Source organism: Micropterus dolomieu, linkage group LG13, assembly GCF_021292245.1.
Source record: "Micropterus dolomieu isolate WLL.071019.BEF.003 ecotype Adirondacks linkage group LG13, ASM2129224v1, whole genome shotgun sequence".
Taxonomy (NCBI): Eukaryota; Metazoa; Chordata; class Actinopteri; order Centrarchiformes; family Centrarchidae; genus Micropterus; species Micropterus dolomieu.
The window spans coordinates 22,649,901-22,671,407 of NC_060162.1; the positions used below are offsets into that span (position 1 = coordinate 22,649,901).

At 39.4% G+C, this 21,507-nt stretch overlaps 1 protein-coding gene across 4 annotated transcripts in view; it reads left to right on the forward strand.

Annotated features, from left to right (window-relative positions):
* vav2 (vav 2 guanine nucleotide exchange factor) overlaps window positions 1-21,507 on the forward strand; it is a 201,936-nt gene that overhangs the window by 147,909 nt on the left and 32,520 nt on the right. For all 4 annotated transcript variants that reach the window (XM_046066304.1, XM_046066306.1, XM_046066305.1 and 1 more), the window contains exons 4-8: window positions 9,342-9,410; window positions 15,940-16,045; window positions 17,764-17,862; window positions 19,117-19,185; window positions 20,706-20,806. In XM_046066304.1, coding sequence (XP_045922260.1) covers window positions 9,342-9,410; window positions 15,940-16,045; window positions 17,764-17,862; window positions 19,117-19,185; window positions 20,706-20,806 — 444 coding nt within the window. The remainder of the gene's footprint in view (window positions 1-9,341; window positions 9,411-15,939; window positions 16,046-17,763; window positions 17,863-19,116; window positions 19,186-20,705; window positions 20,807-21,507) is intronic.

Sequence of the window (21,507 nt, forward strand, 5' to 3'; positions counted from 1 at the left end):
GAGGTTGGCGGTGGTGTGGTGCTTCTTCCATTTCCTGATAACTGCACCGACAGTTGATCTTTTCTCTCCAAGTTGCTTTCCGATTCTCTTGTAGACCATCCCAGCCTTGTGCAGATCAACAATCTTGTCCCTGATGTCCGTAGAAAGCTCTTTGGTCTTGCCCATGGTGGTGATGTTGGATGCTGGTTGTTTGGGTGTTGACAGGTGTCTTTTATACAGGTAACGAGGTGAGGCAGGTGTATTTGATGTAGATAATTGGTTGGGATTGGGGCTGTGTCTTAAAGAAAGACTAACTGGCTTGTAGGAGCCAGAATACTTGCTGTTTGGTAGGGGGTCATATACTTGTTTTTCCTCATCAGACGGTTATCAATTTTTATAAATTCATATGATGTGATTTTCTGGAATTTTCTTTGGGATTCTGTCTTTCACTGTTAGAATGTACATATGATTAAAATTGTAGATTGTCGCATTCTTTGTAAGTGGGCAAACCTGCAAAATCAGCAAGGGGTCAAATACTTTTTTCCCCCACTGTATATGACAAATGCATAATGTGGTCCGAAGCCATATACTGTATGATCTTTCAAAAACAAGGTGTTCTCTGACGGCAGTTGGTCTTTATAAAGGGTCTTCTCCTTCACCTGCTTCTTTGTAATTCAGTTCAGAGCAAGGTCAGCTGCATTTAAAGACGAAGGACCTGTCAGATCTCTCCTGTCTCGCTTCAAAGCCCCTGTCAACTATGTACAGGCTTGACAACAGCTATGACTAATTTAAACTCAAACTTAACAGTAAGTATTGTACCATATAGATAGACTGTTCATGCCCTCCATGACTACTGTTCAAAATAAGTTTGCAACTGATTGGGATTTCTTGAACTGAGGAGCAAAATAAAAAACTTACGTGCCAATGCTTGGGGGTAACATATTAAGTGCTTTAAAGTTAGTAAATCGGTAAAATCTTCAAATCAATTCTGAAAGTAATTGGTAACTTGAAGATAACCATACCATGTAATTTGGGATGGTTAGCCTGCATTTGATTTTGAAGTAATTTAGTGAAGGACAGCAAAAGCTCAAAGATAACAACTGTGCCCCACTAGAGCTTTAAGTCTAGCAACGCCCCTGCTCCAGTGATTTACTGTTGTATTTCTATAAAGTTGGGATGCTTGTGAGAAACGGATAGCAAGGAAACAGACAAAAGAAAAGTTTTCACCAGACAATAAGCCCATGGTCTCAAATAATTTAAGCACAGATACCACATCAGGCCAGATGATGTTAAGTTTTTAAATGACCGGAGAGTTCCTCACTGTGAAATCCCTGGCTAACATTGCCACAGGCATGTACATTGACGTTCTGTTGAAGCCCATTGATCTTGTCTGTGATGTCTGTTCACTATAATCAGGCATCTATAGTTCATGTCTCTGTCACTGTGTCAGCATTCCAGCCCCAGTTGTAAATGAAGGTTTTATTTTGCACGCTCCACTTCACATTCAGAGATACATTGAACACACAATCAAATATTCATAGGCACAGTACACACTATTCTCCATCATCCTGTCATATCTATTCTGACATCATCTCTATGTGGACTCCACAATCTTCTCTTATGTCCGAGGGTCCTTCTGTTTTTTCAGCATTTCAAAAATGTTTTCCCTACTAAAGTTAAAGTTTCAAAGCACTTTTAAACAGTGCTCTCATACTGTCACTCTAATGTAATACAGATGAGTCTAAGTTGAAAAATTCGCTTAAAAAGTGCGCTTATAATTGCTTCTCTGCTTGTGGGTTTTTTTTGCCCTCAGCTAAAAAAAAAAGCTTTGCCGTTATAAAAGTTATTAAACGAACTACCAAACATGAACAAAGACGTGCTGATTTTTACTCATTGAAGATTTGTTTCAGCCTGGATTTTAGTTTTAGTTTTTTAAAATAAAATCTGGGGAGTGAACATCTGACTTCACTCCAAATCAAAAACAAAGATGATCCCAGTTGTTTCTCTTTTTTTCCTAAAACCCTGAATCCTAAATGTGCCAAGGCTTCATATTCCCATCTTTGTGTGTGTCATGGCAGATGACCTTGTGTTTCTCACAGCTTATCTACAGCATAAGCCTGCGTCATCCTCTCTTCTGTTAGACAACCCCCCCACTCCCTTCCTACTGCTTATCTTTACTGTCCTCAGCTTACCCCGCTCTAACCTTCAACCCGCTCTCGCTTCACTGTCAAGACAGCATCAACACAGAGAGTTCATGAGAAGGAAATTTGTTCAGGGGTTTGGATAATGATAGTCTTTTAAAATCCTTCAATTGCATTCATAACTGTCATACGTTATGACGTATATACATCCCTTGAATGTAATTTTTTTTTCTATAATGAGACTTTATTTGTTAGACTTGTGTGTGCTGTTTTAATGTGACTTGTGTAATGGCCCTGAATGACTCTTCAGAATTTGTTTTACTTAATTATGACTAAGAATGGAGCCAACTAGTTCTTGTTTGTTATGTTTTACTCAATTACCTTGCTGAAAGTAAAAAAACATGAATTGCAAACAATTAAAACAATTTACTTTCTGTCATAGAAATTGGACATATAGAGGAGATTGTAGAGAAAACATTGTGACAATACATTTGCAGTCTCAGAAGTACCCAAAAACAGCATGGCCTATCAAAAGAGAAACAATAAGAATTAATAATATAATATAAATATAAATAAGAAAAAGGGAAAAAGAAATAGTAAAGAATTGAAAAAGAAAATTAATTAAAAAGAAAAACACCCATACTTAGAGCTAAGACTTACTTAATTACTTAAATAATTGGGGCTGTGAGTAACCATTATTTTGATTATTGATTAATCAGCTGACATTTGTATTATTTAGTCTATGAAAAAACCCAAGGTGATGTTTTCAAATTGCTTTTTTTGTCTGACCAAAGATATACATTTTGCAATGATATAAAACAGGAAAAAACAACAAATCCTCACATTTTATAAGCTGGAGCCAGAGGCTGTTTGGCATTTCCACTTGAAATCTGACCCAAGCGATTAATTGCTGAATACAGGAGCTTCCAGTTAATGCTGTGTTGCTCAATGAACTGATTAATCAACTAATCGTTTTGGCCCAACTTGAAGTCTGTACTGGATGAAAAACCATTTGAAAGGTACTTCTTCCATGTAAAAAAAAATATAAGAATTTTATCATTTTACAACATTTACAATTATTTGGACTGAGCTTTATAGATGTACTTTTGTTTTTGCATAGTTTTTATTTTGAAGAGGAGGAGGTTGCTGTGCACAGCATGAGCTGGACAAGCAGCCACAGTGTCAACAATCACTGTTTGCAGTTTTCCTCCCTCCCTCCGTTTCCTCATCCTGTAGTCAAAGCTCTGCCCCCTCATGCTACTGAATTACATCACGCACATTAGTATGCAGACAGTCATCACATTGCACTCCTCATTTTTCAGTCATGCCGTTTGAATGCATCGCGTTTGCTGATTTCACATGTAAGTGTTGTGAAAACAACTCGCATAGGCAAAGAAGAAGGCTCTTAATATTATGTGATTTTGCACACACACACCCTCCCCAGGCAACAGCGGCTTTGAGATGAAACTACATAGCCAGATTTAAAGGAGGAATGGGAGGGTTTATGGACCGGTGTGGTACAGTAAGTGGCAAAGTGCACTAGCTTTCTCGAGCTCCAGCGATTTATTGACCTCTACAGAAATAAAGCCGTGTCCTGGGACATGAAACTGCTTCCAACTCTGGCCGTTTGAGCTGTGTTCACACCTAATGACTACACTGTTGTTCTGCTGTTTGACAACAGTTGATCAATGGGACGACTCAGTGTCCAGCACCCATATGCCAACAATTCCCTTCACACTGGAATTGGCTTTAAGGACAGTGAAGAAGAAATTAGACAAAATGAAAATTTCCAAGAAAAGGCAGGACAGTAAGGAGGGAAAGAGAGGTTGTTTGAAGACTGGTTGGTTGTTTGAGTTGGGTCGAAGAAGACTAGGACTTGAAAAAGGGGCCCGCATTTATTATATTTATGAAGTGCAAAAGAGACATTTTTCTTTTTTTGGTTGTGTTATTGTTAACCTTTATTTAACAAAGAAAGCATAATTTTCATTTGGGCCCTGGCCATTTATGGTTAAACAAATCAAACAACAGAAGAGACAATAACACAAATGAATGCCTCCAATCCCTCATGCCCCTCTCAAAGCCCCTGACACCCTCACGGCAGAGCAAAAACACAAGTAATAATATTTCCTGCATCCATAATTTCCTAATAACATAGATGGATTCCTGATTTTCTATGTATGTGTGCCTGTAGATACATTTCAATGTACTATACTTACTTTCAATTTAGTGGAATTAATTAACTAAAAGTGTACAAATTTAACACTCTCTCTATTTCTTTTGTCTAATTAGTACTATATTGGAATTATGGACTTAATGCAAACAACACAAACTAAACTAAAACTAAACACAGACACTACAAGTAAACCAACAAAACACAAAAAAGTTGAGTAAACATGGTGAGAGAGATACAGAAAAAACAATAAAAGAGAGAAAGATAAGGAAGAAGAAAGATGAGAAAAATAAAAATAATAGAAAGATGGGGGCGGAGGTAATCAGAGGTGTACAAGATAAACAAATACACTTTGTATTCTCTGCATAGATAACTGATTACTTAGAAATACATTTGCAATTACCACAACATCCACTCTGGTTTACCACACAGCTCTTAGCCCGACAACAGCATGAAGTAACACGCCTGCAGGAAAGAAACTGTGTTGATTTGCCAAGAGACGGCTCATCATTGGAGTTCTGATGAAATTATAAACACAGTTCAATTACACCTGGTTGTATCGTTTAAGCAAAATGAAAACGGAAGCATCGGACAGTGCTTGGTGCCGCAAAACAACACTGAGGTGATAGATATGAGCGTACAGCTCTACAAACTACTATGTAATTAAATTTAGCCCTGCGGGACTCCATTAATAACTTATAATATAATGCACATTTCATTGGAGGGGCCCATCACATGTGGGTTTGTTATTACACTCTGGAGGACACACCTTCTGCGCTGCGTTCCTGTTCATAACAGTTGCGTGAGAAAGTAACATAAATCAGATGAGGCAGTTTGTTAATTTTTTATTTCTTAAAAATAATACATGTTATTTGCTAATTAGAAAACACAGAGATTGTGATGAAGTCAACCCCTTAAACATGGAAACATTAACGAAGTTAATGAACCAGAGAAGACTGAGGAGGCTGAGTTAGCAGGATTGTTGCGCGCGTGTGTGTGTGTTGAGAGTGACGAGCTGACCTTTGAACATCTAGCTGAGCCAACTTTACTTGGATGGCTGACACACTTCACTTTCAGTGTGACCAGCGCTTTAATTACACACTAGCTAATTATTGGTGTTACACCGGAACGCACAGCTTGACACAGACACACACAAACCTGCACATATACATAAATAAAATGATAAAATTAACTATTATTTTTATTTCTTTTTGACACACTGTCACTTGAGATCCTTTTACACTGGAATAAACAAACAAAACAAACTATACATTGACATCTGGCTTTTGTCTTAAGTGTGAAATTACAGTACAGTTGACATTAACCAGCATTCAGTTCTGGGTCATATGATCCCGGAAGCTCCGATTGGCTATCATGTAAACATGACACCTGGATCGACATGGTAATTTTCGACTCATTCATCAGTGTCTATCTGCAGATGTCTATAAACGTCTCATCCATATGTTTATATAGCACGCTAGGCTAACAGTCTGTCGGCTGTAATTTTATATCTCTGCTGTGACGTCTTTCAAAGCACACAAGGGTGAAGAATTTAGTAGGGACATGACCCTACCAATATCCAGCGACTATTGAATTGTCCCCAGCATTAATTAGCTTTTTCTCTTTCTTTTATTGTGTTATATCTGGTTTGGAAATATGTACAGCTGAACGGAAGCCCTGGCTACCGGCTTGTCAGGACCTGCCCAGCTCTACTTCTGATTGGCTAGTGGTCCTTAACTACATTGTGCGCATGTGCCACACACAGCGTGAAAGAGGTGCTGCTGCAACGTGCAGTATGACAAAAATATTGTGTTTTTTCAAAAGTTAGACCAGACCATATTTGGTTCACAAACAGTTGAAGAGTCCATTGCGTTTTTGAAGTTTTGAAAGATTATGTCTTCCGCTCTCATATGCCTCGCAGTGGTTTGGTCCGCTGACTACCTTTTTCAGACCCTCAGCAAATTTAATTGTAAAAATCTCCTGCTGGGAGATGTTTTTATTGTCCTCCCACCAACCGTGATGTAAAATATCCCCCCTTGTCTATACACAGCAACCAACATAACATTGACATTGACCTCCATGCTGCTTCCTGCTGTTTACTAACCCTGTTTTTGGTGTGGTCGTGATGTTGAACGTGACACATAAAAAAAAAATACAACAACTGAAATGTCTACTGGTAAAGTGGAAGCAGATTTAGCCGCTTTTAAAAAAACCTGCACATTCGCACTAATGTTGGTGTAAAGTTAAGTTTATTAGTGTGATAGTTGGCCTTTACACACAAACAGATCACTTCTGTTGGCTCGTGGTGTTACAATAAAGTGTCACAGTCATCTGATCATTTCATGGGATTAAACGCAGTCAAAGGATTTCAAAGCCGAGTGCTTACAGAGAGTGGAGTGCTTTTATAAGCGCTTTGAATGTCTGGTCCCTGACACTGAACTGTCCACATCCTCTCCCAGCACAGCTTTCACAGTCAAGTACAAGTACAACACACATATAAATGTCCAATATTTTCTCCCTAGTTCTCTCTTCCCTGTCACAATATCTTTATATAATTATAACTTTCCCACACGGTAACATCCTTTCATTTATATTTTGGCTGCAAATCACCAGCATCCCCCTTCCACATATTTCAATGAAACTATCATATTTACTTATAAACCACTTAGGTCCACTCAAGTCGAATTATTGTTAGTTAAAATTGCCAAGTTTTGGATATTGGAATTGTTGGTGAGGAGACAAAGGCTTGGAAGCACAGACATTTGTTGTTGAATAGCTAGCTATTCAACAACATTTTAAATGGGGTATGTCCCACTTTGCACAATGGGTGGTGGAGCTTGTTGAGTAAATTGATTTATTATACATTCCAAACATACTGAGGATTCCCAACATGTAACTGGTTTGGCTACTATGGTGACATTTCTGGTAAACAGAGGCTAAATAATGTTTTAGGTTCACTGTCTATTCTCCTTTTTTAACCAGTGACTTGGTGATCAACGATAGCCACATTGTTGTGTACTGAAACGTATACTATATGTATATTTTCCAAACTTTTAGTTTATTTGTTTGATATATAGAGAAAAAACTCAAGAGCTTAATGTTTGCAGATTTTGTATTAAGGTATAGGTGCCACGGTATTAATTATTTAACAAAATACCTGAGTTGAAGCTGTGAATGGACTTTTTTTCTCCATTTTTTTTTGCTTAAAATCATGAATTTACCCAACCTATATTTGGGACAGGTGTCTATATGGGACAGGGCTTTAATTCCTTTACCATGCTGGTAAATCTGAATGAATAATACTTCGGTGCTCATTCTTTCCTGATAAATAATTAAACGATTGAATTATGGAGAATCTAACCAATCTAACGATGTGTCCATATTGACAAAAGTTTAAACATTAGCATAGAACTAGCTCCAGCAGATGACCCGGGGTGTTGCTGTGTTTTAACTGAATAGCCAAACACGTAGGTGCAGCTTTACCTTTCTCACTCTTTCTATTTTTATTTATTTTGGGGTTTTTTTTTAAACCTGTCCTGCCCAGCAGCCTGGTATAGAGTATAATGACCTGGATACCATATTGTGCCAGACAGATTTTACTTTAACAAGAGAGTATTAAAATACTCCTTTGTCTGTTTTATTATTTATTTAATTATGTATTGATTTGTCACCGGGCCGGACAGGGGGGCAGACACGGGGATGGGGGGGCACAAAGAGCACAGAGAAAGGACAACACCTGTAAGAGAAGGGGGAAAGGGGGATGGAAGGTGGGGACAACAGGGAAAAGCTGTGGGAAACACCTCTCACTCTTTCTTGAATAATGGTAAAACCGTGTGTGTGTATGTGTGTGTGTGTCCAGTGGCGCTAGGAAAACAAATCATGCTTTCAGTAGTTACATTATACAGAGGGAGTCAAGGTCAACCTGACATGGCTGTTTACCGTAGGAGAAACCACTGCTGACTGTTGCTTTGCGTGGGATTTATTACTCGAGGAGAGGATGGCAACAGCGGTATGGTGCTATCACAGTGAAAACAAACAAACAGGCCTACAACTTAACAACATACTCCTTAAACTGAAAAATGTCATAGCACTGAGAGAGAGACTCCGGTTTCATTTCAATAATGCAGGCCGTTTCAGGTTGATTAGCGCCGATCATGACCTCACTGATTTTAATGAGCCTCAATTGTGCACAGCATTAAGCTAATAGGTCATAATTTGTAGCAATCAGCTCTTGTGAAAAGAAAAAAAAAGAACATCATAAACACGGTTGGGCAATCTAGATCTAATCATGCACTTCAGAATAATGTTTGCGGAAAGCAGATATCTTTTAAAAGATTAGAAATAAATCCACCCTGTTTAATCAGCTAATTGATTAGTCATCCATTTTTATGCTCTGCCACTTTCCACAAGTATTGGGTTTATTGACACTGCGTGAGCAGGAATGAAAAATTTAAGAAGAGGATGGATAGGGGTGAATCATTCAGATTTTTGTACGATAGGCTGGTATGAACGCTTATATTTATGCTAATGTACCTTGCATTGTGTCTCATAAACATTATGTTTTAGAATAAAGTGTACATATAGGTATGAAAGGTCACTTTTTCTGTGTAAGAGAAATTACAGCTCTAAACGCAGTCATTTTCAATATGTTATATTGCTCCATGTTGTCTCTGAGGGTCCTTGGTAGCTGCCCAAACCCCCTGAGAAGACACCTGGCCATCCGTCAGAGAAAAAAAAGAGAACAGAAAGCTGTGTTTCCTTCTGAATTCCTGAGAAAGTTGGCTGTGGGAAGATACCGTTTTTTTTATCTGTCAGCAGCAGTGTGCTGATGTGTTTTGACAATCTTGTTTGTGACTGATGGGGTCCTCTATTGAATAGATCCTGCTGTTGTGCTGCTGAAGTGATGGAGCTAAGAGTGACAACCTGGCACATAGAACATGCAGTCTCCGACTGGTTATTTTTCTACCTGGGTCACTGTGCTGTGTGTAGTAATAAAGTATTCTGTACCCTCTCTCACTCTTTGTGTGTGTGTGTTGTTGTGTATGTACCAGGCCCTTTCCATCAGAGGACACAGCTCTGAATGAGGATGATGTGTACCGGAGCCTTGAAGAGCTGGCAGAGTAAGTATGCTTTTCAACAACACCCACACAAAACTGTTTTTGTCTCTTAGGCAGACATTTTATTAACTTAAATTAATTCCATAGAGACTTCTCATAATCTTTAAATTAAATCAAGCCTAAATTGAACCAGCTTTTTGTCATAAAATAGAAGGTGAGTCCCTACTATGCATACTGTTTATTGCATTTTAGTTAAAAGGCTCCTATCGTGATGAGATCATCTCAGAAAGTGTTTTTGAACTGGGAAAAAATGCAGAAAGAGCTTCTAATTATGCTGCAAATCATCATCCATTGAACTAATAGTATGTAAATATATATATATATATATATATATATGTATATATGATAACAATATTTGCATTTTTGCATTATTTACATTTTATATCTGGTATATTTTTATAAAATGAATCAAAATAAAGAGATATGAACCTGATTATATAAAAAAGCAGATCTAGATACATAACAATCATTATACACACATACACTGTGTGATTGCCACTTCTTCCAATTTCCTCTAACTGCCTAATTACATAAGCGTGGAGCCCTCTGTCACTCCGACCGTTGCCATGGTGACACCAGCTCTGCTCTGGCTTCTGGTGTGGCTGCCTCTCTGCCTGCCTCAGTGGCTGGCTGCCTGGTTTGGTGTGTGTTAGGTGGGTGGGTGGGTTTTGCTGGGTGTGAAAGAGACCCGTAGGGTCTCGGAGTTGGCAGCGGTGACAGCAGCCGCTCAACTCAGATTAATGGAGAATAATTGGTTAACCGCTCTGAGACGGGTGTCATTCATCACAGAAAGTTAGGAGGGAGGCGAGGGGGATATAGAAAGGAGAGCATGCGGGCTGTAGATGTATGCCCGCTGAATACATGATTGCGGTGTTCTTTAGGGGATGAAGAATGTGCTCTTGACGGACAGCCAGGCAGGCTGATACTAGATTAGAGTGCAGCTTAGCTAAACATGTAGCCCTGCAAGCCTGGAACATATCTTGAAAACTGAACTGAAACTTGCACAAAAAGGGAGAGAGTATAAGAATTATTAAAAACATGTTGATTTAAAGATATTCCAGTGGCTATAGCGAGTGCACAGTATACATAGCAACAATTGTCACCAAGTCCACCAGTAAAGCAAGTGAGCATAAAAGTGAGGTGGGTATATGCTGTGATTTTTCTAGAGGCAATGGGTATACAAAATCTCCTCTTTCTGTAATGGGTTTTGGGCCCCTGTAACCTTCAGTGAGCCTGAAGCTTGAGTTCATCAGTTTCTTTCTGAAATGGCCAGTGGTGTTGTGACACCGGGCTCTTTGTGTAACCTGTAGGTGTAGAGGGCTAGGTCCTATTGAATTAATCATGACGCTCTGCAGCACGCCTGCTCTTGACCTTTTACAAAGAACATGGATGCATTTCATTGCATCAATGGACAGACGCATAATTGATTCATCAGCGGGGTCCTGCACCTAATGCAGCTGGATGCACTTAGCATATAGGCCACAGTAGCAATAACCCTGCTCTCAAACACTTATTAATTAGCCTGAAATATTGATACATGCACAATTTACAATATGTGCATAACTGAACTGCAAGAGTGAGTGAGAGGACAATGATGATCTTGCCACAGTAATAATTTTTATGGATGTAGTACGACTCAGGAGCACCCGAGAGGAAGAAAATAATACAATGACAAGACATATGGTATCATAAAAGCCACCGCATGTAAGGAATAAAACAGCAATATTGTCACCAAAAATATTTAGTGTGAGAAAATAAGGCTGCATGGAAGCGTAAAAGAGCAATTTAAAAGAAAACAATAAAATTCAATAAAATGGCATCATTAAGTTCAGTGATAAGACGACAAAGGATACTAACTGCTATGGAAAGAAATCCATAAAAATTGATTTTTGAGGTGAGATTTAAAAACCAAGATCATGCCAGCAGACCAAACGTTAAATGGAAGACAGTTTCAGCAGCCCATGCAGTAAAAGATCGATCAACCCTTCATTTTAATCAGCCAAAAATCCTTAACTGGTGGACTCTCTGTCTCTGAGGATAGCTGAGAGTTCAGTCTTCACTAATGTAATGATGGTTTACACATTTGTTAGATATTTCTTCAAGGCTTTTGTGGGTGATATGGCTGTTGTCCATCCAGAAGCTTGGTCTTAAATATGCGCAAAAGGTTTAGCAGAGGTCACCTACAATACATGCATGATTTCCTTATTTACAATATCCTGTCAGAAGAATTCATGTCAAGTGATGTGCATTGAGGCTGTAGGCTGTCAGTATGGGCTCACGTGGAAATGGCCACTGTAAATGAATGGTACTGAGATTCTATGATAGTTTCAGCTATGTGCATTTAGGAAGCATACTCCAATTTACATGCTGTTAGCCCATATGTGTTTGCTGGAGTGTCTGAGTCAGGTAGAGGCTAGTCTCTACCTAATTGAGGTCTCCCGGGTTAATGTGGTATACCTGATACCGTACTTCCTCCCTCTGGCTTTGTGATGCCAGGTCTTCATGTTGCTTAACACTGAGTCCTCCCTGCATGGAATGACTCCATCCTGAAGTTGACAAAGCATGAAATAGGGGTGGATCGGGTAGAGTTGCCAAGGGACTTTTTCCTCTGCGATAGGCACACATAGATTTCCATTCAGAAGCAAACCATCTCCCAAGCCCTTTGTGTCACTCTTTTGCAGTTTATTTTGCTCCATAATCCCTTGGGCAAGTTGATGTAAAAAGTCAATAGCTTGAAAATGGATGGAGCTTAGCTAAGGTATTATTCACTGCAAGGTATTAAGTAACATACAAGTTAAGAAGAGTAGAAATTGATATTCACCACGGAGTACCTAACATAAACGGTTGTGTCTTTGGAACTAAAAATGATCGTCCTGTGCGTAGGGACCTAGGTTATATATCTTTTGATAGTTGTCTTTTAAAAGTACACTGTGTTTTTGTTGTCAGAGCTATACTTCTTGGTTGGCTAATAGTATGATTTTATATTTACAGAGTGCTGTAGTGTTCTCTCCGGCCTGTTATAGACCCATGGTCACCCTGTTGGCGATGGTGCCTAAGGATGGCAATGGCAGTGATGAAGACTTTTGTGAAATTAGGTATAGATACATATCCATGCTCCCAGAAGGTGCTTCCTATGTATTTTTTAGCCCCCTGATCTTTTCTGTAGTGATGCCACCAGAGAAAACTTTCCATGTACATACAGAATATCAAAATCAAATGCCATGGGCTTTACTGGGCACATTTATATTACAGAGACGATGAAGCATTTTGATTCTGATGACCACACAACCTTAATATAGTACCACACTCAGGGAATACTGATCATAAGGCTACATGGATAGCAAACTCATTAGTATGATGTCCATTTCATCCACCATGAAATATGCAACCTTCAGTGTCCTTAGACGTTTACTTTTGTGGGTTTTTTTGTCTTTTAGTGTTTCTGTTTCAGTTTATCAGTCATAGGCTGATAGGCCTCTGCTCCCCACATAGTATAGCACAGCTCTGACAAAAACAACTTACTGTATACCCAATATCATTATATTATTTTAATAGACACCTGTAAGGAAGGCCAGCTTTGAGTGCAGATGCTTAGTTGCTCTGATATGGTGAATCATACTCCGTCACTCTTCTCCACTGATGTAACTCTGGGAGAAGAGGCTTGCTGGCCGATTGCGCACAATCCCACTGGACACCCTCTGGCTTCTCAGTGTGTAATCAGAGAGAAAATATGACCTAATTCATGACTGTTCAGGACTCTACTCCCACTCTCTGTCTCATTGATTGTGATGCATACAAATGCACAAGCACACAGGAACGAGCACACATATAAATGCATTTGAATGATTTATTAATTGTCCACTAAAGCCCAAGAGACAAAGGGACGTAAGTATTAAAGTTGGTGTGCGACAGATTAACTACACTTGCAAGAAATATGTCCCTCTTTGCTCATGCTCTGTCTTTCTAATAACACACACACACACACACGACCTCAAACTCAGAATCTAAAGAAGGGACAGACTTTTGATTTGTGTATATGAAGGCAATTTGAATCCCACGCAGCTAAAAGCACATTATTTTTTATTAACAGTAACCTTCATGTTTCTGTGAAACCCAGTACAATATGTAGATTACACGTTACTACATTGAGATCTTGATATGGGGTTCATTATAGTTATTTGACTTCAGGATCAATGTATATTGATAGTGGAAAGAGCCAGTCCATTAAGAAGTACATTAATGTCATCACCAATTAGAAATCTGGAGGAAGTTTCAGAATATAGAGACTCTATTGATCTAAATCAATCTAGAAATGTGAATGGGAAATAGGCATTCATTAGAATATTGATGTCTCTTGCTAATATTTGGAAAAATCAATTTAGACAGTGCATTAAAAGAAAAGCAGACAATTAGGAAACAGGTGGAATTGACATCCAACCTCTGGTTTAAATGGAGTTGCCAGTCAATAGGAATCTTTCCCCCAAACCTGTTGAGCCCTCAGCCACGTCAGTGTAATGTAGCGATCAATCAGTAGTTATGGATGAAAAGCTTTACAAATGTCTTGAATTGACTCATTGGACCAAAGGAGCAGTGGGCAGTGACAAAATAACTAAGTGGGAAAAATGAAGGGGCCTAAATGTCATCACTAATCAATAGAGTATTTTCCTTCGATAAGCTATCATTAATGTCAGTACAAGCTAGGATCAATAAATATAGATGACGGCACCAGCACAAAATGTTTCTAATCAGTTTTTCTGTAGTCCATTTCAATGTTTATTCTTAAAGTTTTTTTCTTATAATATGTCCTACTTTATAAAAAGACCCCACTCAGACTGTCCTCCTCCGTACTCTCTGTGGAGATCCACCTCCTCTAACATCTCCCCATCATATTCATATCACTTCACCAGACCTCCGTCACATAATACCATCTCTGAGGGATCAGAGCAAAATTAAGTGCAGCATCTACTTTCCGAATAAATGTCCTGCCATGCAGCACATTAGTCCCCGTGGAGAGTACTGTAGTCTCAAGGTTCAGAGAGGAGACACTGATGGGACAGCGTTGGCTGGTCGTTGTCCTCCCACACAGCCTTCTCAGGATTCAACGTGAGCCCCTTTTTCTTAATGAAGAAAGAAGAAGCACAGAGCTGAGAGTGAACCATACCACCTCAATTAAAAAAACTTCAAACAACCCCCGCATGACGACAAAGCTGAATATTTGATTGAGGGCAGTTCTATCTTTTTTTATCCCCTATTCACACAGTGAAAGGAGGAATATTTTAGCAGAGATGGCAGATGCAGAAGGTTGTATGTAGCTCCACCAGAGGCTCCATCACTTGCCAAGCTACCCTGGTCCTCCTTTTCTGAGCATGTGAAAGCTGTAGAGATTAGCATCATCTCTTATATTACAATATTTATTTATCAATAGTATTTATACTTTTATTTCCCTCGAATTTAAAAAAAAGCTGGCGGTGAAAGGGACAGGTGCATTCCAGCCAATTAGTTATTTAATTTTGGTCCATTGATTTGGCTTATTAGCATGATCAGAAGTCAAAACTGCAGCAGTTGTGATGTAGAACTCATGGAGGCAATTCAGGTACTTTAAAACCCATAGCCGCAATTTGTCACAAAACGCGTACTTCTCATATCTCAGTCAAATCAGGATATCATTATCTCCATCGTGAAGAAGGCTTAGAAATTATATAAAAAACTCCAGAACTTTAACATTGTTTATATAAATGGGTACATTGTAAACAGGAACTGCTAATAACTATTTCGGCATACTTATAATGGTGCCAATTTGTCAAAAGTTAAAAAAAAAGTTGTAGCCCATGGGGTAACTCACTGAATCCATGGCATTATACATGAGCATTATACTGGCTCCACCTCAGTACAGTTGAAGTGAATTGAATTTTGTTTAAACACGCAAGCAGTTGCCAAGCTTGAACCCTGGTCCTCCATTATTTAGCTGGCAAGTCTTACTACCTTTAGTTATTTACAGTATTTAATCATTTATTCCCTTTTTGGTGACTTAAATCTCCCTGTTTATTAACAACATCAATATGGGCCCAAAGCCAAAGCGTATTACTGCTGAGGCTCCTCCACCGCATCAATAAGTTTCCCGAACAATAATTGCTTTCACTGAACGGAGGGAGATACCGTGTGGCTCCCGGAGCATGAGGATCTTTCCCAGAAGACGCTCCTCTCCACAGTAACTGTCTGTGCTCTGCTGGCTGCTTGCCTAATTAAAGGTCAGTTAGCTAGCTGGGTGCCAAAAAAACAAAAACACATTAAAGGGAAATGCCACTCAATAGTTATGAGGTGGGAACATCTTGGGTACTGTGTCCCACTGCCTGGAACACCAGTATCACTCTTAAGGTAGGGCTCATGAGAGGTAATGAGTTTGTACAGGCTTGGCTTTGTACAGGCTTGGCTGCTCAGTGCCTTTCAGCTGTCGGAGCAGTTTAACGTGGACATTTTAAGATGGTGCTTTGATACTGCTGGTCATCTAACTTGTGCGCGTGTTTTTCCCTAGTGAGCATGACGTGGGTGAGGATGACATCTACGACTGTGTGCCGTGTGACGACGATGGGGATGACATCTATGAGGACATCATTAAGGTGGAAGTACGACAACCCATGGTTAGAACCCTTTTTATAATTAGGGATGTTTTTTTTGTTTTTTTTTCTAATAAAGTATTGATGGTATATTACCTGTAAATCTTGGATCTTGGACCTGTAAGTCTGTGATGTGCATTGTCATTGTATCTGGGGCCATCCTATAGTATTTGCATGAACTTATATCTCCAAACGCACTTAGATTCTTACATACAGTAACTGGTGATAAATTTGACGTTTGTCTCGCACTGCTTTGCCTTCCCCATGCTGCAGATCAGATACATGCAGGTGAGTGCCGCTGTGCTTGTGATTCACCCCGCTCTGTCAGCTAACTTCCTCCACCACTTCATCTAAAACAAACATAGCATCCCAAGAGAATTACCTGCCAATTAAGATTACTGACACGTGCATAGGGGAAAAGGAGACCCCATCTGGTTCAACGTCTGACTCGGGGCCCATTGGAGGCAATTGTGACTTCAGCTCTGTGACTGCAGCGTTAACTGACATCAGCAAGGGCCGCCAGCTGCCACAGCGAGCCTCAAAGCATGTGACAAATAAACATTATCCCGGGGCTTTGAGCCCTGCTTCTGATTGCATGCTGGATTGAAGCCTGGACAGGACTTCTACATTGTTAGCCCCCGTTATTGTATTTTCACTGGTTATTAACAGCCGTGTCTGTCCCAGATGCCTTAGTTAGTTATTCTACAGTCGGGCAGCTCAAATCACACAGCATAGAAAATCTGTGTAGAAGTGAAACCTCTGTCTGGGTGTTTTTTTTTCATTTGGATGAATCTCTCATGCAGTATATTGTTCTTTCAAAGACACATATATATATTTATACCGAAATGTTAGTACATGGAGACTTACTTAGACATCAGGTCTCATGAGAAATGCTTTATGTAGATAAGTTTGTATCTCTTCCCCATCCTCCACCACCCCCTCACAAGGCGCCTGCTTGCATGGCTATGACTTAAAAACCCTTGGTTCATCTACATACACTTACATTGTCAGCCAGCCCACACACACGATGACACATCTCATTGGCTCGCACTCCTGTCATTACCGCCTCACTTTACTCTAGCCAGCAAATGCAGTCAGTCAGCGTGGGTGAACATTTTTATCTGCTTCAAGTTGATTTGGAAATCGGGTCTGCTTTAATTAAACACATGAAGCACATCGTGTTTCCTGACCATGTTGAAATACAGACTTATTAGATTTCTGGACAAAATCTTCTTTTTGTTCCAGCAGCTATTGGTTTCCATAAATTTTCAGAGGTTGTGAAAATCAACTAGCAAATCCAATGGATTTTATTCCAAGGACTCCGTGGAAAGCAGTATTGATAATGAGTAGATTATCCTGGTGAAATAAAGTAAAACAAACTCTTGAACATTGCTCGTGTAATTCATTACGGTTAACATCAAGTGTGCGTTCCTTTTTGTCAGTGTTACATTACTGCATGGTAATGCAGTTTAACTAATTGATTGGAAAGGTCTGCTCTGCATTATCCCACACAATGCAATTTGATATATTGCACAACTCAAGCAATTTTCAAGAGCGTGCTAATAGAATTTCATAAGGTTCAGAAATGAACATTAGCTTGAATCCATTTTTGTGAAATTCCTTGCATGATATAGATATTCTTTATGATAAACAGTAACCACAAAGTAAAAAATGTTGACTTGGACTATATTGTAAATAGTCCAAAATTGCCCTGACTCATTTGTTTCCTACTCTCATGATAGAAAATGGGTATGACAGAAGATGACAAGAGAAATTGCTGCTTAGTGGAGATCCAGGAGACTGAAGCTAAGTACTACAAGACTTTGGAGGATATTGAGAAGGTGAGTGTGTGCTGCTGTACATTCCCACCAGATTTGTGTGTGTTGATGTATGTGCATCTTTACCCTGGCACAAGCAATGTCGTGTCAGAGTTTCCTTTTGTCACTTCTTCATTGTTGGCGTCTCAGGCCTGCGGGCCGGGTCGCAGCATGGAAATGTCAGCTATTGGCAGTTTTATCGGGGAGCACAAATGTCACAGGAGCAGATCGATACAGTTGTTATTGGCTCAGCCCCCACAGGAGACACCGATCCCTGGGGCTTTAGGTATAGACACACAAATCGCAAGGCGCAAGGACATATACGTGAACGCACACACAGTCAACAAGATTTGAGAGAGTAAAACAAGTAGTAAACATCGTTACCTCACACTGGTATGTCGTTTGCCTGCCTAACACAGCCTCTTTATTTCTACCTGTGTAACTGCTGAATAACAGTAGTTAGTGATTACAGCAGCCGATCACAACTCTTTGAACACTGCTGCCAGCAAATGCCAACAAACTCAAGGTGCCCTGTAAAACAGCAAATTCTGTATGCTTAAAGAATCGCACACACTCTCTCACACACACACGCACCAGCTCTCGCAGTGTGATAATGAACCATTGTTGAAATCAGCGCTGCTAACACATCAGTTTCCGTGTTGACAGATTTTATTTGCGATTTGATCATGCCCCACAAATCACCCGCTCCGCTAATTTCATTAAACTAAATGTGCGTCCTGTGTTTCCTGCGTCAGACCAACACGAGACTAAATGAGAATAAATAACCTTCTTATGATCAGAGGACTCGTTAAGCTTAATTGAGTTGGGGTTAATAAAGCCCGTCATCTCTTCATTGCTTCTTTGTTGATCTATTTGTTATTATTATGATGATGGAATGTGACAAGCGTAAAACACCGTTAGAGAAACAGGTTTTTCTTCTGTGAGCACAAGTGCAGCACAGAGAACAGCTGTATAGTTTGTACCTATGGCAGGTACATTGTTAACTGCACACACCTTGCGAACAACAGTATGGAGGCTGCATCTTTAAAAGCATAGCCTGACATTGATTTTCTTTGTTGCTGCAGTTAGGTTGCAGTTGTGCTGCCCTTTAAATACATTCTCACAGATCTGCTAAAAGCTTGGCCAGAGCTTTATTTTGTTTTACCAGTAGATTTTTACAAAAAACTGACAACTTTGAGTTGTTTTTAAAGAGGGACTTAACTCATATTTACTCTTGAAAGTTTTCACTGATTTGACTGTTTCACTGTTTCTCTTTAGAATTACATGATCCCATTGAAGCAAGTCTTGAGTCCACAGGACATGGAGGCGATCTTTGTCAATCTTGAGGTGAGTAATCGCTCAAGCAAAGAACATGATGTGTACGCAGCACGCCTGGATGTGTTACACACCAAGTGAATCATTCAAAATGTGTATGGTTGGCTGATTGAAAGACAGGATGTGTATATTAGGAGTGTTAATGGTATGCAAAATTCATGGTTCGATATGCACTGTGATTTCTGTTTCATGGTTTAGTGTTTTCATCACCGTGGAGGACAGACAGATTTTCTGTCATTTTCTTTTTGAAAAATGTAACTGTAATTCATTCTTGCTGTACAACTCGGCCATTGAATAGTTTACAAGAAGAGAAAAAAAAAGCTATTCTGTGCTAATTACTAAACTGTGAACACCTAAAGCAAGATTGTATCAAGGACTCTGAGCATAAACTTGAATCCCATGTTGAGTCCTGTGTTCTCTGCAAGTATCTTTGCACATCTTGAGCGATTAACACCCATGCAGCTCTGGTTGTAGCTTCAGTCTGGTCTTCACCATCGTGGGTAGAAAAACCTTAACTCAGACTGCTTTTAGCTCACTCCAGTTAGTGGCTTTGTCGTTAGACACAGTTAGAGACATTTTGGGATGTTGTTAATGAATTAGCACGTTTGATATAGTCCCGGTGTGTCAGAGATATAAATGTACTTCGCGAGTTTAACAAGTCCACCGCACACCTTCCAAACCTTCCACTGCTAGTGTTTCTGTAACCACATCCGTTTGACATAGCAATGTTGCCAGCTATACCGTTTTGGTTAACTTATTGTCAACGAATCCTATGATAACCCCAAAACCAATAATCACTTGATCTTACAAAAAAGTCTGATATGAATTATTCCTCTGTGCCATAGATCTCCATTATTACAAAAATACATTATTGCCATAGTTTTGGCACAGGGTGACATATTCCTTCATTATGAACACAGCGATTGTGGGAAGTACAAATGTACTTTTTCACATGTTCCCTAGACTCTCCAATCATGTATGTCCACGAACTACTCTCTCAGTAGGTGATACATGTACACATTTAATGCTCAGTCAGTCTACATTCAACAACACTGAGCCCTGCATCCATGCTGCCTGCTTTCAGAAACAGAACTCCATCCACCTCCCCAGCCTCCCCCTGTAATAGAATTTAGTATTTTGTTGTTGTTGTTGTTGTTGTTTTGTTCATGTTCATTATATGTTGTGTACCTCAGGCTCTGTCGGAGGGGGGGGGGGTTGTGAGCTTAGGGACAGTCTGTTTTTTAAGCTTGTTCAGATTTGTTCCAGATCACCACATGAGCAGAGTAGCCAGACTAAAATTGGAAACAAGATGTACGTCCTCAGTAGAACCCAATGTGTATAGCCATAATCATATGAATCATAGGGTCCTGCATGGGACGTTTCAGGGTGAATACATGTACCACTATACACCTAATGTACTGTAGATCCAATCTAAAGTATGTATAGATCTATCTATGTATGTACCTCTGTATAAAGGAAGAACTATGCATTAAAATGGATAGATTCTAACGTTTATTGTGCTGTTCACTCAGGATGTAATCAGAGTCCACTTTGCCCTCCTGCGAGCCATTGACCTGAACATGGTCAGTGGAGGAAGTGGGCTGGGGAAGATCTTCCTCGACTTCAAGGAAAGGTTAGTAACCTGAAAATGGTTCTATTATTTCTATGCACATGCACATGTTGGTCTTTTTTGTGTTATGCTGTGTACATAGAGTGTTAAAATCCACTTGTAGTTGAGAGGAAGCTGCCTTTTTATTTTCCTGGCCTTTCAAATTCAGGAGGCTGCATCAAGTTGAGTATCCACGGATCAGCCGGATGATTGCTGGGATTAGTGTTCAAAGAATAAATCAATTAAAACGAAACATGTTAGAGGAAAAAGCTGAGCGAGCATGTAACCAATTGTTCCCCATTCAACCAAAACCATTAGAGTAAATCCACTCAAGACTCCATTGACTTGTCACATTTGTATTCCTGCACAGTTATATTCTTTGCATTTGTAGTTCGCCGTCTCTTCTAAAATGCATTCTTCTTTCTCATCTAGTACATTTTGAAAATTAAATTTTTATAAAAAAAGTTTTATTTTTTTTTAAACACATAAAAAAAAAAATCCAAGTCTAGCAAGAATAGTTTCTGCGAAGGTACAGCCATTAGCCTTTTTTGTATAAGATTTCGATCTTATTATTGGAAATGAGTTGAAATATTCTTAATGCGCAGACAGATTGTTTCAATTGTTTTAAGGGTTTTAGGATTTTTATAGACAGGTGACTTCATAAGATGGCATGATGATAATTAAGAGCCTAAAGAAAGGAGATGGTTTTTAGGTGGGTTTTAAAG